Source organism: Paralichthys olivaceus, chromosome 6 (genome assembly GCF_024713975.1).
Source record: "Paralichthys olivaceus isolate ysfri-2021 chromosome 6, ASM2471397v2, whole genome shotgun sequence".
Lineage (NCBI taxonomy): Eukaryota > Metazoa > Chordata > Actinopteri > Pleuronectiformes > Paralichthyidae > Paralichthys > Paralichthys olivaceus.
Window position 1 is genome coordinate 15,344,100 of NC_091098.1, and position 14,798 is coordinate 15,358,897.

General features: G+C 41.9%; 1 protein-coding gene across 4 annotated transcripts in view; it reads right to left on the reverse strand.

Annotated features, from left to right (window-relative positions):
• The window catches only part of arhgef25a (Rho guanine nucleotide exchange factor (GEF) 25a), a 43,607-nt gene that overhangs the window by 25,504 nt on the left and 3,305 nt on the right, over positions 1-14,798 (reverse strand). For 2 of the 4 annotated variants that reach the window (XM_069527115.1, XM_020089488.2), the window contains exon 1: positions 5,854-6,375. The exons of the other annotated variants lie outside the window; for them this stretch is intronic. In XM_069527115.1, the coding sequence (XP_069383216.1) occupies positions 5,854-5,959 (106 nt within the window). In that variant the 5' untranslated portion in view covers positions 5,960-6,375. Of the gene's footprint in view, positions 1-5,853; positions 6,376-14,798 lie in introns of those variants that run through there. 4 annotated transcript variants of the gene reach the window in all.

Sequence of the window (14,798 nt, forward strand, 5' to 3'; positions counted from 1 at the left end):
ATTTCTCTGCGTCCTTGTCTCCCTTACATGAGTGAGAGAGAAACAATGTGGAGGAGATCGGTTGCCCGGCGCAGAGGAGACAGGGGGTTGGGTGGGAGGTCAGGAGGCGATGACGAGGTGCAGGGTGGGCCGGGGTGCAACGTTTAAAAATATCTCAGCCTGCCGAGCACAAGGCCGGGCCCACAGCAGTGCAGCAGCATCCCTTCAATTTCAGCTATTTTTGTTGCTTTTTCCATAATGTCTGAGTTCTGCCTTATAAGACAAAGAAGGTTTCTCCCGCTGAGACATAAAAAGACAAACTGGTCAAGGCAATTTTCCCCCAGCATTTGCCAAGAGTGCTGCTCTATGTCAAAAGTGAACTCCAGTTGTTATCAAGATGTATTCAGGTCGTAGGGTCACAGGTTAGCTGAGGAAACCCTTGAGGATCATGTTCCTATGTGTCTAAAAAAAAACAACCACACTGCTAAAGTGCCCTTGAGCAAGAGGGACGCTGAACCCTCCCACATGAAGGGGCTGTAACTCATCCAGCCCTCAGAGTCTGAAATGGAGGGCAAGTGGACAAGAATAATTTTAACGACTATGATCAAGTATTTTTTTTTTAAATTGTCAAATGAGCCGTGTCCTCTCCTGAACATAGTGAAACAGTTGACAAGTATGAGGAGCGGATACAGAACATACATTACAAAGTCGTACAGGTCAGTTACAGGGTGGAACGATTAGCCGATTGATCTGATTTAGTTGTGAAAAGTTGTTGCTTTTTATTTGATACTTAATAAAGAAATCTTGAAGGTTTTGGAATGTGGGTCAGTCAAACAAATTAACAAGATGATGTAGTTATTCACAATTGTTTGATATTTAAGACCAGTTTAGGGGACTATTTGGCATTTGCAGAGGTATATGTCCTACTGAGTGTCATTCTAGTCGATAGACATAAGGTTCCATTGGCCTAATCTATTACAGCAACTTCATAATCTAAGATACATTTCATAAAATAAGTTTCTCTTCATTGAACTAGGTATTTCTGTTTGTTTTGTCCATGCCTGGTATGTACAGTGATTGTTTAGGTAAAGTAAAAATACTTTTTTCAAAGATACAGATGATGCAATTTATGGTTTTGGGCTATAGATAGAGATTATATAATACACCATGCATGTAGGCAAAAACACATCTGTACGTGCGTATGCCTTTTTGCATGCAATGGACACACATACAGCACTTACGGTTCCATTTAATGTTCTTTGAATTAAAAGTGTCTTTTTAATCTTTTTCCTTGAATTTGAATTTGTCCTTGTCATTCAACCATGTAGATAAATCTGCATGTGGGGGAGTGTGTGTGTGTATGTCATTGCTGGGGGGGATCCTTGTCCTAACTCATCGCATGCATGAGTCAACACCAGCCCCCAATGCCCACAAATAAACACACTCACAGATGCACAGGGAGCACATATAAATGCAAAATGCATGTACAGGGCAGCTGTGGAAGAAAACAGAGAAAGACAAGGCCGAAGAAGGACGGCAGTGGTGGGAACAGAAAGATTGAGATATACTTATTCAGGGTAAAGATGGATATTCTGGGTCTATAGATAGAGAAGTTGTTCTTGTTGCTATGCTGCTGTTACAGTTGCTACCAAGTCATCTCAGACACAGGTAAAGCTGCTTACTGTCGCACTGTGGAACAGAGCGGGCCAGGAATATTTTGAGAAAATCTCGCAACCACAAAACTGGAGACATCTGTAAGTGCATGTTGAGAGAAGAGAAACAGAGTGAGAGTGAGAGTGAAAGGGAAGCTCAGATAGAGCCTTTCGTGTTAAGTTGAAAACTAAATCTCTCTTTGCTGATATATATGGAAAAGCCTTCTGATGAGAGGCAGCAGAGTTTGTATTTAAAAGATTCAGATTAACATTCAAATATATTGATGAATGTTAAATCAAAAACATTTGAGAAAGATTGCTTCCTGGACTCAAACTGAGTTTGGTGAGAGTGATTTTATTTTATGCTAGCGTGTGCCAATTTTATTTAAAGGTATATTGTGTATCTCAACAGATTTCAGAAGCAGTTTTCTAATCATCATCATTCATCTCATGTGACATGTTTTCATAGAGGAAATTAAACAAAGAAAAATATTTCACCACGGCTTAAAATGTATATCCTGAAAAATGAATTCAGACCAACGTCTGCAGCAAAGAGGCTTATATTCAAAATACATATTTTTTAAGAGTTGACAACCTTGTTTAAGCACAATCCAACCTCCACTTTATCCTTATTTTTCTTAGATTTCTGTTTCTCTGGTAGTCTGCATTCACATGTGACAGCTTCCTCTTCAGTGTGCACCCCGATGTGAATGTGTGTGGGAGGCTGTTCCACACTAAAGATGTGATTTAGAAAAAGGTTGTGTTGTCTTTGAATGCAGTGGTAATATGTTTATGTACTGTATGTAAAGGAAAACACTGTCAGTGTCATGGATGACAGTCTGCAAATGGCTTTTTTTTTTGTTGGAATATTTGTGTTTGATCCTCAAAAAGAAGTTGAACACACGTGCAACCCTCCCATTAGATGTGATTTGATGAATCCACAGGTTTCATTTCCTCCCTCAGGACTGTGAAAATCATTGTGGACCATACGAAACAATGGCACACCATCTATTTTTATGTGGCTTGTCAACAGTCTTTTACTGGGAAACAGCCCTCACTAATGGCCCTCTGGCAGCCAATCTGCTGATGCGACCGGTTCTTACATCAGAGCTTAATGATACATGCTTTTCTCTTTCATTACACCCATCTGTCCACCTGTCCATCGCTCCGGCCTCCTCCATCATGTTCAGATCAATAACTCCTCCCCTTCCCCCGCATTCATGTTTATAAATCCTCATACCTCCTCTGTTTTTCATGCCTTCTGGCAACTGTCTATCCTGTAAGAAACATGAAACATACACACAGAGCCCCCACACACATCCAGACATCCACATGTTTAGCTAAGGCCCATGGGTTCATCTTTCAATACACATAGATTAAGAAGTGAAAAAAACAAATGTGTGGCAGCAGAGTCAGTAAAGTAACACTGCAAACCATTGATTCATCTGTTTTTCTGACGCACTGCAGTCCCTCGTCTGCACGAAAGAGTTGTAGGAAGAACTGATGACCATCATCTAGTCTGACTGACAGCAGCTGAATGATTTAGTTTAGCTATTTATTTACTTTAAGCTACAGGTGCGTGTTTTGATCTGAGTGTGCGTGTGGATGAAGCTAGGCACCAAGATGGAGTCATGTAATGGCACACTGCACTGTGTCATCACATAGCGTACAAGTAAGTGTTATTATCCCTGAGTAGGGAATGAATCACACAGTACACTATCATTTCCTCTAGTGTAAGTGGAGTGGCTTCTTTTAGAATCAATGAATGGTGTGGATCCATTGTAAACAATTACATCCGAGAAAATAGAGCAAGGCAGCCTGGGAATTTTTTTGTTTGCTGCGGATATCAGTGTCACATTAGAAATCTGTTAGCTCACACGATAAGCCATCGTTTTTGTATTTTGATCTTGATTATCTAAGGTCAGTCAATCCAGGCACGTCTTTTATGTTCGCTACGCAGAGAAGGTTTTGTTTTTATCTGCGTTTGTTTGTTTGTCTGTTGGTTAGCAGCAAAGAACTGTTGGACGGATTACCACAAAACATCAGAGGATGTGATATGGGTGAGGGAAAACACCAATTAAATGTCAGTGCGAATCCGGATCAGAGGACAGATCCAAGATTGTGTTTTCCCTTTCTTGAACATTGTAAAAAAAAATCATTTTCACAGATTTGAATAACTGGCTGCTCTTGATGAAGAAAATAGGGCAACTTATATCTGAATGTGTGAAATTTGGTGCAGCTTGATTGAATTAGACTGTTGGCGGCCAAAGGTGATGAGGACTCGATCTAGAGAAGTCAGACCATCATTGTTCAGTGTTTTTCCTGTAAACACCACAACAGAATCAGCCGGGTCCTGAGTGTCAGAGCAGGTTGTGCTCCCACTGGAAGTTTCCCAACAGACAGATTCAGTAAATGAGTTTGAAAAGTCAAAAATGTGATGTGTCTCTCAGTGAAGAGACAGAACTGTAAAGAGATTAGATTAAAAAAAGGGAGAAAGAGGAAGTGCTATTAAAGAAAAAGCCCACCAGCCGCCCCTTCTCCACCAGGTTAATTATAGAAGCTGCTTTACAGCAGATTAGAATAGCACTGTATGTGAGCTCCATGGCATAGTAGTGAGTCGTAGCAACATAAAAATGTACTTTATATGCTATATGAGGAGACTTTATAGACTACACAGCTTCACATTAATAGTTAACTTACTCTAAGAGACTGCTGTAGTTTTATTATGTGGCTTCTCTAGAGGAGACAGAGGACTCATATTTCTCCTGCTCCAGATCATAAAGCAAGATCAAGAGATTTTCTGACTCCAGCCCGTGATACTGCACCAAAACCAGCCACATGCAAACACCAAAAGTTTTCTTGTAAAATAAATCCATTTGGAAAAATGCTCTTATCAAAAGTTTATAGAGATTTATTTTAATAGTCTGAAATGTTTCATTCCTCCAATCTCCCACATGTTTATATATTATGATCTAAGTGTGCATGTGTGTATTTTCTATGATAACATGGTGGAGGTGCAGCAGGGAGCTGCGGGTGATGGAAAAGGAGAATATCCATTACATAACAGATTAAACTGGAGGAATCTGAGGTATGTATCCAGCAATGCATGCCAATAATATGAAAGCTTACTTCATGAGCCCCCCTATGTACAGCGCCTCAGCGGGTCGGGCCACACTTTATCCCTTTGATGTAGGCTTGTAAAAGGGAACAAACACATAGCGTGGCACCACAGTGCAAACCCGTACGCTGCTATTAGACTACAAGCCAAGTGGCAGGGGTCATGTGTGTGCACGAGACAGCGACAGAGGGGAAAGCGACAGGCAGACAGGAAGTATCCAGAGAGAGATCTGATTTGTGATTCGCCCTGCTCTCAACTTGATGCTACACTGAGCCCAGAGTTTTGTATAAACTCTAAACAAGCAACACGGCCTGCAGTGGACGACTGCGCGCGTTCACCAGCCTCGTTGTTATTACATACGCCACCCGCTGCTTTTACTCGACCACACCATTCTAATGGACCGCTGCTATCCGTGCTGCACTTCATTACAGAGAGAGAGGATTACTGCTGTTTTTGTTCTCTGAAAACACTGTTTGGGGTTGAGGAATGTTTCTCCCCCTGTGTGTTCCATCCATCCACGTGCTGCACATACCCAACTGACACACACTCATCATGATGAGGATGGTCACTTTCCAAATCACACACACACACACACATACACACACACACACACTTCCTCTCCCTCACTTTTCCTTCTCTATCTTTAAGCGAAGAATGTATAATTCTTGTCCTCTTTCCTGTTCCACACTGGAGGAAGGACGTCTTTTATTTTTTTTTCATATGCTTGCTCAGATGTGTGTGTGTGTGTGTGATACACATCTGTTGCTGTAGCTGGAGGCGAACAGACCAAGTGAGAGAATCGAGGTTTACACTTAAACCATTAGCACACGCTCAGAGGGAATGGAAAGAGAGATAAGGGAGAGGTCTGTGGACATCTAAGAAAATGTGGAGGAGAAATAAAGAGCGAGGTATTAAATGGAGAGGAGACGAGAGGAGTCACTTATTCCTTCAGTTCAGTATGATCAACAGATAAGCGTACAAAATACTCGAAACAACACTCACAAAAGCATTCTTCCCACCTAAATGTAAATAAACTTCAGAATGACAATGACAAACTGTGTGTGTGTGTGTGTGTGTGTGTGAGAAAGAGAGAGAGAGACTGACCTCTGACTCGGGCATAGCAGCAGCCACACTTGGCGAGGACTTTACGGAACAAGTGTTGGCAGCCACAGCCTCGGTGGTGGCGATGGTGATGGTGGCCCCCTTTCATGCTGGTGAACCATGAGCAGAGGTGGGCATGGCCCGGCACTCTCTCTTTCTCCTACTCCCCCTCTCTCCCCCTCTCACTGTCTGTCTCTCAGCCTCCCTCGCTCACCCTCTCCTAAGTAGAGGTTCCACTCCTCAAAGTGTAAATCCCCCCCAAAAGGGTGAAGGTTGATCCTGCTCCTCAGTGGACTGCAGACAGAGTTAAAGCCCACATCCACACAGAGAAGAAGAGGAAGAGTCCGCAAAGAAAAAAAGCAGCAGCCAAGAAGAAAATCCACTCTCAAAGGTTTTTTTTTCTTCAGCTGGTGATAAACAGCCAGGGAAACATTCCAGCAAGCTTATTGTGATATTGAATGAGCCCCCGTCCCTCTGTTTTCTTTTTGGTGCTGAGCTCTTGCCTCTGTGAACTGCCTGGTCAAATGACAGACTGGGAGACTGCTTCAGAGAGAGAGGGGGGGGGGGGGAGAGAGTGAGAGAAAGAGAGATAGTAAGGGGAGGGGTGAGGAGGGTGGAGTTAGCAGCTCTAGTTGCTGGCTATTCTAGGATAAGGTTCCCACTCCCCCAATTTTCTCTCTCCTTCTCCTCTGTTTCTCTCCCCTCCTCTCAGCTGTTTTCTCTCCCCCCTCCTCCCTTTTATTTCCTCTCTCTCGTCCACTGTCTTCTCTTCTTTTTTTTTCTTTGTGCATGCTCTTAAGTATCCAGCACTGAAAGCAGATTAAATGCCATGCTCGCCACTCAGAGCTGACCCTGCTAATAGCAACGTCTGTAATGATGCATAATGCTATTTACAGAGAGGAGGCCATGTTGGGTTGGAGGTGTCATGTATTTTCCAGTAAGGCAGCCACAGCGTCAGAGCCACAGTCTGTCAGTGTTACACACTTTCTGAAGAATGTGTGTACATATGTTCACTAAATGGATCGTAAAGGGCTTTCCTGGCTGGGACCTCTCCAATACTGACTCCTGTGTTCACTTATCATCCTGGGGGGTCAGTGCTGTTTTTTTTTCTTAGTGTTTCCATGGAGTGAGCAGGAGGTCTCACGTTTCATAATGTTGGCATTCTGTGTGTGTCTGTGTGTGTGAGTGTGTGTGTGTCTTTCAGCCTAGCCTATAGGCCAAAGAACAGTTCACAAGCTTAACTGAAACTAATCCCCAAATTTACATAATCAGCAGTATATGATATAAAGATACATCACAGGACAAGTTTGTTTATATTATGAGTCATGTTGATTAGAAAATATGTGAATTCATCACTGAAACTAGTAGAGCACATACCTCCGCCAAGGCCCAACAGTCCCCTTAAGAGACCACATTTAAATTCAGTAGATCCAAATTTGGATCTGCACCAAATTGCACACACGTAAATAACTGTCCCCTAAACAAGTCTGATTTTTATTTATCATGTCTGATTCATTCTCTAAATTATGGAAACATTTTTTAAAAACGCCCTATTTCGCAACGACAGTGAAACAATAATCCTGGGTTTGCCCCCTGATCAGTTTTCACACCAAAATTTAAGGGATTCTTCTCTTTAGTAATCCTCCTAGTTAACACACAAACGCAGACCAAAACATAAGCTCCTTGCCGGAGTGATAAAGAAACCTATAAACCTATAAACTATTCTTGGAATAATGGCCTTACACATTATAGAAAAACGTCTGACATGTTTTCCTGATAATAAATTGTCATACTGCCCAACTGTGCTCTCAAAATCTGTGTTTGAAAGTAGATTTCAAAAAACCACCATAGGTCCTGTTATTTATTGATTGACCACATTCTGCTTGCATGTATGTGACACTGACGCAACACATCCATGTATGTGCGCATGGGTCTGCATACATGGACATCACTGAGATAAAACACACACACGATACACAATCTGCCAGTCTCAATCTTTTCATCATCAGTATAATGTCACTTCCAAGCCAATGTGATGAACCTAAGCTGCAGATGTGTAATCACCAACATAGTATTACCATATTTAGATGTGCGCTTTGCATCAGAGCACATTAAACTGAATTAACACTAGACTATGAGTCATCAGCTGTTGAAATCAGAGTGTTGAAATGTCAGCGAGATGACTTGTCCAAGGAAACAACTCATGCAACTACAACAGGACAGAAACCGAAAATGGTCGTCAAGAATGCTTTTATGAGACGCTGCTCCTTCTGAAACCTGACTAATTATTTTCTGACCAACAAACAGCATTTCTTAAGCCTGAGGCAGCTGAGCTCATGACTCAGCGAGTGATCTCATCTCACTTTTGTAGGATGCACTCACACTCAGTTGTTTGGAAACCACCACACCATGTTGGTTCTGTGCCAGCACACATATGCTGCTTTCAGACATGCGCTGGACTCCGCAGTTCCTCCCTATTTTTTCCGGAGGATGTGCATGTGTGAACGCATATGTCCAAGTGAGACCCTCCATAGTTTCCAAGGACTCTATCCGCCTGGCCGTCTAGTGTAAAGTCTGGAGAAATCAAGGAGAAGTCGAAGTGTGAACACTGCAGGGTATCCCCCGCTGGATTTACCGCAAATTCAGGTGCACTGTCAAGAGCTTCAACAGATCGCAGGACTGTCTCTTCAGCATTCATCTGTCATGGGAGACTGCTGTCAAGATGTGCCATTAGACTCCTCTCTCTCTTCCTATCTGTTTCTTTTCATTCACTCAAAAACATTCAGAGAAAAGTAAGACGTTATAGAAGAAAGTTCTGCAGCAGAGAGAGAAACCCCAATGTGACAGATACATTATCCATTCTCAGGTGGAGGCAGCACACTGATTTGCCACATGCAACACTTACACATAGATCACAATCCTCCCCCCTCACTCTCTCTCCTGGCCTCCGTCCCTCCCTCCCTCCCTCTCTCCATTTCTTTTCTCATAATGGATGCCTTAAGCGACTGTGATTGAAGGGGCGACTCAGCAGAGGAATATTGAATAGTGCTGCTGGAATGGCTCCGCTTGTCTGATACTGATGTGACTGACAAACACTGTCGAAGCACGGGAGCTCAATTCAAAGTGGGTTGAGAGACACAGAATTTGACAGCAGAACAGACGGAGCGAGGCAAAACAAAGACACGCAGATGAGAATCCAGGGGGCAAAGCAGTACAAATTGAATGAACACATGCCTGCTCAAAACACAGGGGAGCGGTAAGTGTTTTTCTGCGAGACACCCAGTAGAGGGCATTTTACTTGTTGCATAAGGTTGGTTCACCCAGTCGGAGGGGATGTTTCAAATGCAAACATTAAATGAACTGTTTTATTTTGGGATACAAAGTATTACACTATGGAACATACTGACATGCAACTGATATAATCTTATTTCTGTGTATTCAGCACCATCAGTATCTTGTATTTAATGAAACCACACTGAATAAATGCCATTGGCACAGGCACCGTGTACAAAGCTTGCAGAAGTATGGAAAACATTTTCCTCCCCTGTCTTAAAGGGAGGAGCAGGGGATGTGAGATGAGGCATACATTAACACCGATTCATCTCTCTCCTTTTATCTCTCCCCTTCACTCCCTCACGCCATCCTCCTCTCTATATCCCCCTGACGAGTCACATAGTCACACTCAAGATGATTCATCTGCACACGTATGCTTGTGCAGGTGTGTCGAAAGAGACCCAGACGGCTAAATGGAAATCTATATAAGTACATTCACACTGGGATGGATTAAGAGGCTTGTCTGCAGATCTGTACACTTGCAGATAAATGGGTGTGTTTTTCATTTGAGGCGAGCGAGCCAAATAGGGAGAATGCAACTTTCCACCAGAGACACTCAGTCACATTTAGGAAGCGTGTTCAGAGTGGAATCTCAACAATGATACATGATGTAAAGCGGCTCATGCCGAAGAGTGGAATAAAGATACTATAAACACAACGTTCACTGCTTGATTAAACTTAATGCACTGACTACAAAACATGCACCTAAACTATAGGAGGAACAAGCAAATACATGGAATACATGTGACATAAACATGCACAATAATACTGTAGCTAGAGCAACTCTCACATCAGCAGATATGCTGTTGCTTATTCGTGGTGTGTTCCCCAACCCCCCCACTGACATTAGCCTCTCCTCACTTCTTCAGCCAGCTGAAATCCTGCCAAGAAATGCTCACTTAGATTTCATTTTCCTTACTCCTTCTCCCCGATCCCTCTCTTTCTGTCTCTCTCCCTCCCCTCATCTCGAAGCTGAACGCCAATTAAGGCAAACTGGCATTCTGGACAAGCCAATGTGAGGGGATGTTTTTTTGGGTTCTTTTAGCTGGGGTCCCATCACGAAGCAGAAGTCACAGAGAAACTGTCCTGTTCTCTTCTCTTGTGTCCCGCTGGTCTGCTGAGAGCTGCTGTTTTCCTCCAATTAGACTAAACTACAGTGCTAGCATACTTACACCAGTGAGTGTGTGTGTGTGTGTGTGTGTGAGTAGGTACCACTCCATACCTCCCACTGTACCTCACTATGCAGGCAGCTCTGCAGGCAGCAGGAGCTCTGCACCACACAGAGGGGAGGTGCACCACCCACCGAGACTTGTTTCTCAAAACTTCCACAATACTCATGTACCGCCCACAATTACAATCATACACACTTTATACACACACACACACTCCGTTCAAACAATCACACACTATGTCCTCTCACTTTGGGGAAATTACTGGAGGATGGAGGAGTTTTCCTCCTCTACTTGACCCGCAGTCTTGCTCCATTGCTTTTTCTCTCTGGACCTAGACTGTGAACCTTGCTCTAGAAGCAGAATGCGAGCACCGAGACTCAGGGCCTGCTGATTTGTTCAAGGCTTAATCCTGAGCTAAAACGCCACCCAAAGGAGAAGAAGTTAATTAAACAAAAGCAAACCCAGGGACCACACATGGAGAGACACTGCCGCGTTATCTTTGATTAATAATTAGTGAAAGCAGCAGTTTTGCTGTTGAGGGAAATGTCAGAAAAAGTGATTTGTTTCGGCTCTATCACTAAATTAGTTTGAATCATGCTGCCAATCCATACAAACAAGCTGATGGAAATACAAATCTCTGATTTTTGCTGTGAGTGCTGTTGCCTGTGCACTCACATGTTTTGCTGTCTCCAAAATCTGCGTTCTCCCTTCCAGGTCAGTCTACAGACTAAATGCCAGCTGTGCTGTGGAGCAGTGACCTGTGAGGTGTCTGAGTGACCTGGCTGATGTGCACCTTCCAGCCAGCCCTGCCTGACCCATTTCTCTAAAAGCACAACACGAGCCTCTGCAATTTAACTCTACAAACTAGAATTACCTCCTCTCGCTTCTCTGTCTGCACCAACCAGTCAAGTTTCATTTTACGTCTATGTCTGCCCATGCTACAATCAGTGTAGTGAAGACCTTTAAACAATTTAATAAAAGTTGTCATGTTGTTTTGAAAAGCATACAAATTCTTGGCTACATGTGGTGGGATACCACAGTGACCTTATAATAATAATAATAATAATAATAATAGCTTCAATTTATATAATGCCTTTCAGGAGATCCAAGGAGCTTTAAATATGTCCATTGGGACAAAAGAAAAAAGAAAAGAAAGTGATTAGCACTAAACAGGATAGAAATAAACAGCACTAATGGCAGGGTGGAGCATTAACTGAGACCAAAGGCCTGAGTGAACAGGTGGTGTTTGAGTAGTTTTTAAAGCTGTCCAGAGATGTAGTGTTGAGGATTTCATCAGGGAGAGCATTCCAGAGATTGGGGGCTGACTTTGACTTTTGAGCTTTGACCACAACATTTCAGATCTTCTTCAGTAAATGTTTGTGCCAGTCAGATATAATTAAATTTGTTCTCAGCATTCCTGATGAGTCGTGTTCACAAAAATGTAAGGTCGCACTGATCTTTGACCAGCAACTGAATGTTTGTACTGAATTTGAAGAAATCCCATCACAGCATTCCTGTGATATCATGTTTATGAGAGTGGGACTGGCAAACAGATGGACAACCAAGTAAAACGACTATGGCTGCAGCTGCCGTCGGCGTAGAGGCAAAAAAACACACACATTAAATATGTTTTGGAACTAAATTATTCATGTGGAATAGGCAGCAGAGAGTTGAGCCCTGTGAAATATTGCTAAAAAGTTACAGGATTTAATATTATATTTTCAAGTTGGAATATAGGGTATTTGGTCTTATGTATACAAACAAGAATTGCCACTCTGTGGTTGTATGCCTCTGCTAACCAATGCAGTTTTTTCCTGATTCATATGAGGTCACTGTGACCTTTGACCTTTAACCACTGAAAATCTAATTAATTCATCTTGAGTCCACGTGACACCTGGTCAAATTTGAAGAAATTCCCTCGAAGTAGACTTGAGATAGTTTTCTGAGGCCACTGTGACTTTGACCTTTGACCTTTGACCAAATCTAACAAGTTCATCTGTGAGTTCAAGTGACGGCTTTACCAGATTTGAAGAAATTCTCTCAAGGTGTTCCTGAGATATCGTGTTCGCAAGGATGGTACAGACGCACAGACGACCCAAAATCATTTTGCCTCAAGCCACAGGCCATTGTCACGCAGAAGCATAAAACACACACACAGACAGACACACACAAACTTACTAGACTGCATAGATAGACTACATTGAAAATACTGGCCCCAAAGTTACAACCTCAACATGAGTGCACCTGTGACCACTGCAGCGCCACAACATAAACTTCACAACGATACTTTGCCAGAGAACCATAAAAGGAAGCCTGATGAGTTTTGGCAGAAGGATCTTCAAATTAAATTTGTTTGGATCAGACAGGGTGCAGCACATCTGGTGTAGAAGGGGCAAAGACATCATAGTTACTGCACAGAAATGCATGAAATCTGGACATGAGAGTGTAAAGATATGAGACTTTTGTGTGCAAAGACGACATTTATAAATGGAATTATATTATATTATATAGTTTATAAACCTAAATACTGAATGAGTCTCATGAAGCTTGGCAATAATGTCTAACACAATGGAAAAAAAGTTTTTAAAGAAGAAAAGGGTGAAAAATATGACCTGAACAAATATGTCCACTGACTGGAATCCAATCGAACATATTTGGAGTAATTTAAAAAGGAAGATAAAGCAACAACAACCTCCAGCGCAGAGCAGCTGAAAAGAATCATCTGTGAAGAACAGCAGAACTTCTCCAGACTGGTATCATGGACGAGAGGATTAAATCTGTCATCCAAAATAAACCAGGACAAAATACACATAAAAAACAAAGAGGGGAATCTCATGGAGGAAGAGAGTGAATTAACTTTTACTGCATTTGGCTCTTTAATAGGAAACAGTTTATAGTTTAATTAATCATTTCTGTTTTCCAAATCAGCTGGCTTCAGTTTTCTCAGGCCTTAGATAAAAACAAGTAAGATTGTATTTAAAGGACACAGTTTGTATATTTATGGTTTGTGTGAGTGCTAGATAGTAAATTAGCAACTTTTTGTTTAAAAGTTGATGATGTTGATTTTGTGTCAACATCTGTTGTCCCCTTGTGGCTAAAAAGAGAACGAGCTATCACAGGTTTAACAGCAAGTTTACACACACAGGTGACTTCGGCCGCTTGAGGCCTCTCAACCAAAACATTAACAAAAGAGCCAGTTTGAGGATGGTGTTGAGAAGAGTGGGATCATGGGAGTTGTTCTACCTGAGGCGAGTCAGGCACAAATCATGTTTACGGATGTGAAATGCTTTTAAATCGTATTCACCTTACGCAACTAACCTACGTTTAAAACTGACCAATGAAAACATGAATATAGCTCGCTCAAGTAAGTACATGTGGACAAAGCCATAGGTAAGGTGGATATGACATGACATGATAAGTTAAAAGGCGACTAAAATAAAACTGGGGGTTTCTCTGAGTTTGAACATGGTTGGAAACAGTTTGGATAATGTAGGTACACAAGTCATGAAAATATATGACATAGGTTTAGTCATTGTCAGACACTGTTATATATTATAATGTTTTTCATAAAGGGCCTACTCGATAGGTCAAAGGTGCAAATAACAGATTTAAAACAAATACTGATCCATCTATATACATTAAAGAGATTAGTGGTGCTGGTTATATTTTACAGTTCAAGATGTAAGGAGTCATCTGACATGCATTTCAGTAGACGCTATTATAACTGTGTAGATATACACACACAAAAGAATACACTATCTACCTGTGTGAGGTAAAGCTGTGTAATATCTGGCCCTTACTATATAATATGATGCAACTTCATGATGATCTCTGCCCATTTAAGGTCACACACATACAGTTCAGTCCCAGGGTCCTCAGAGATCAGCACTTCTCCTTGGATGGTACACTCAGCCTCTCACACACCCCAATATGGACAAGGGCATGCATTTCCTGCATAGTTTACTACACAGCTTTTCATAAATAAGGTGAATGTGATTCAATTTGCACTCCACCAAACTGGGTTCATATATTCCTTCTGAACATATCGATGTTTTCACTCTATATGTTAGCTCAGGTCTTATATTTCAATATCAATATTTCAATATTAATTATTTGAGGATATGTAAAACCAAAAATTCTTCACTATTTCTGTGAGGTAATTGAAAAATGAGAACATTCCACAAATTGCACGTGAGCACGTTCATATTGAAACGGACACATGCATAGTGTATGTGGGGTTGTACACATGAACGGTGTACTCAGTAGTTGTGTGTCGATTACAACTCTGTTATTGTTACTGCTTCAATGCAGTTTCCTGTTTTCCTGTGGATTCATGTATTTTATCTACAGGAAAAGACAACATAGTAAAACACAGAGTGCTCGGAAACACGTGGCCATCCATTACTGGTCTGTGTTGCACAACAGACACACATTTTGTCTGGA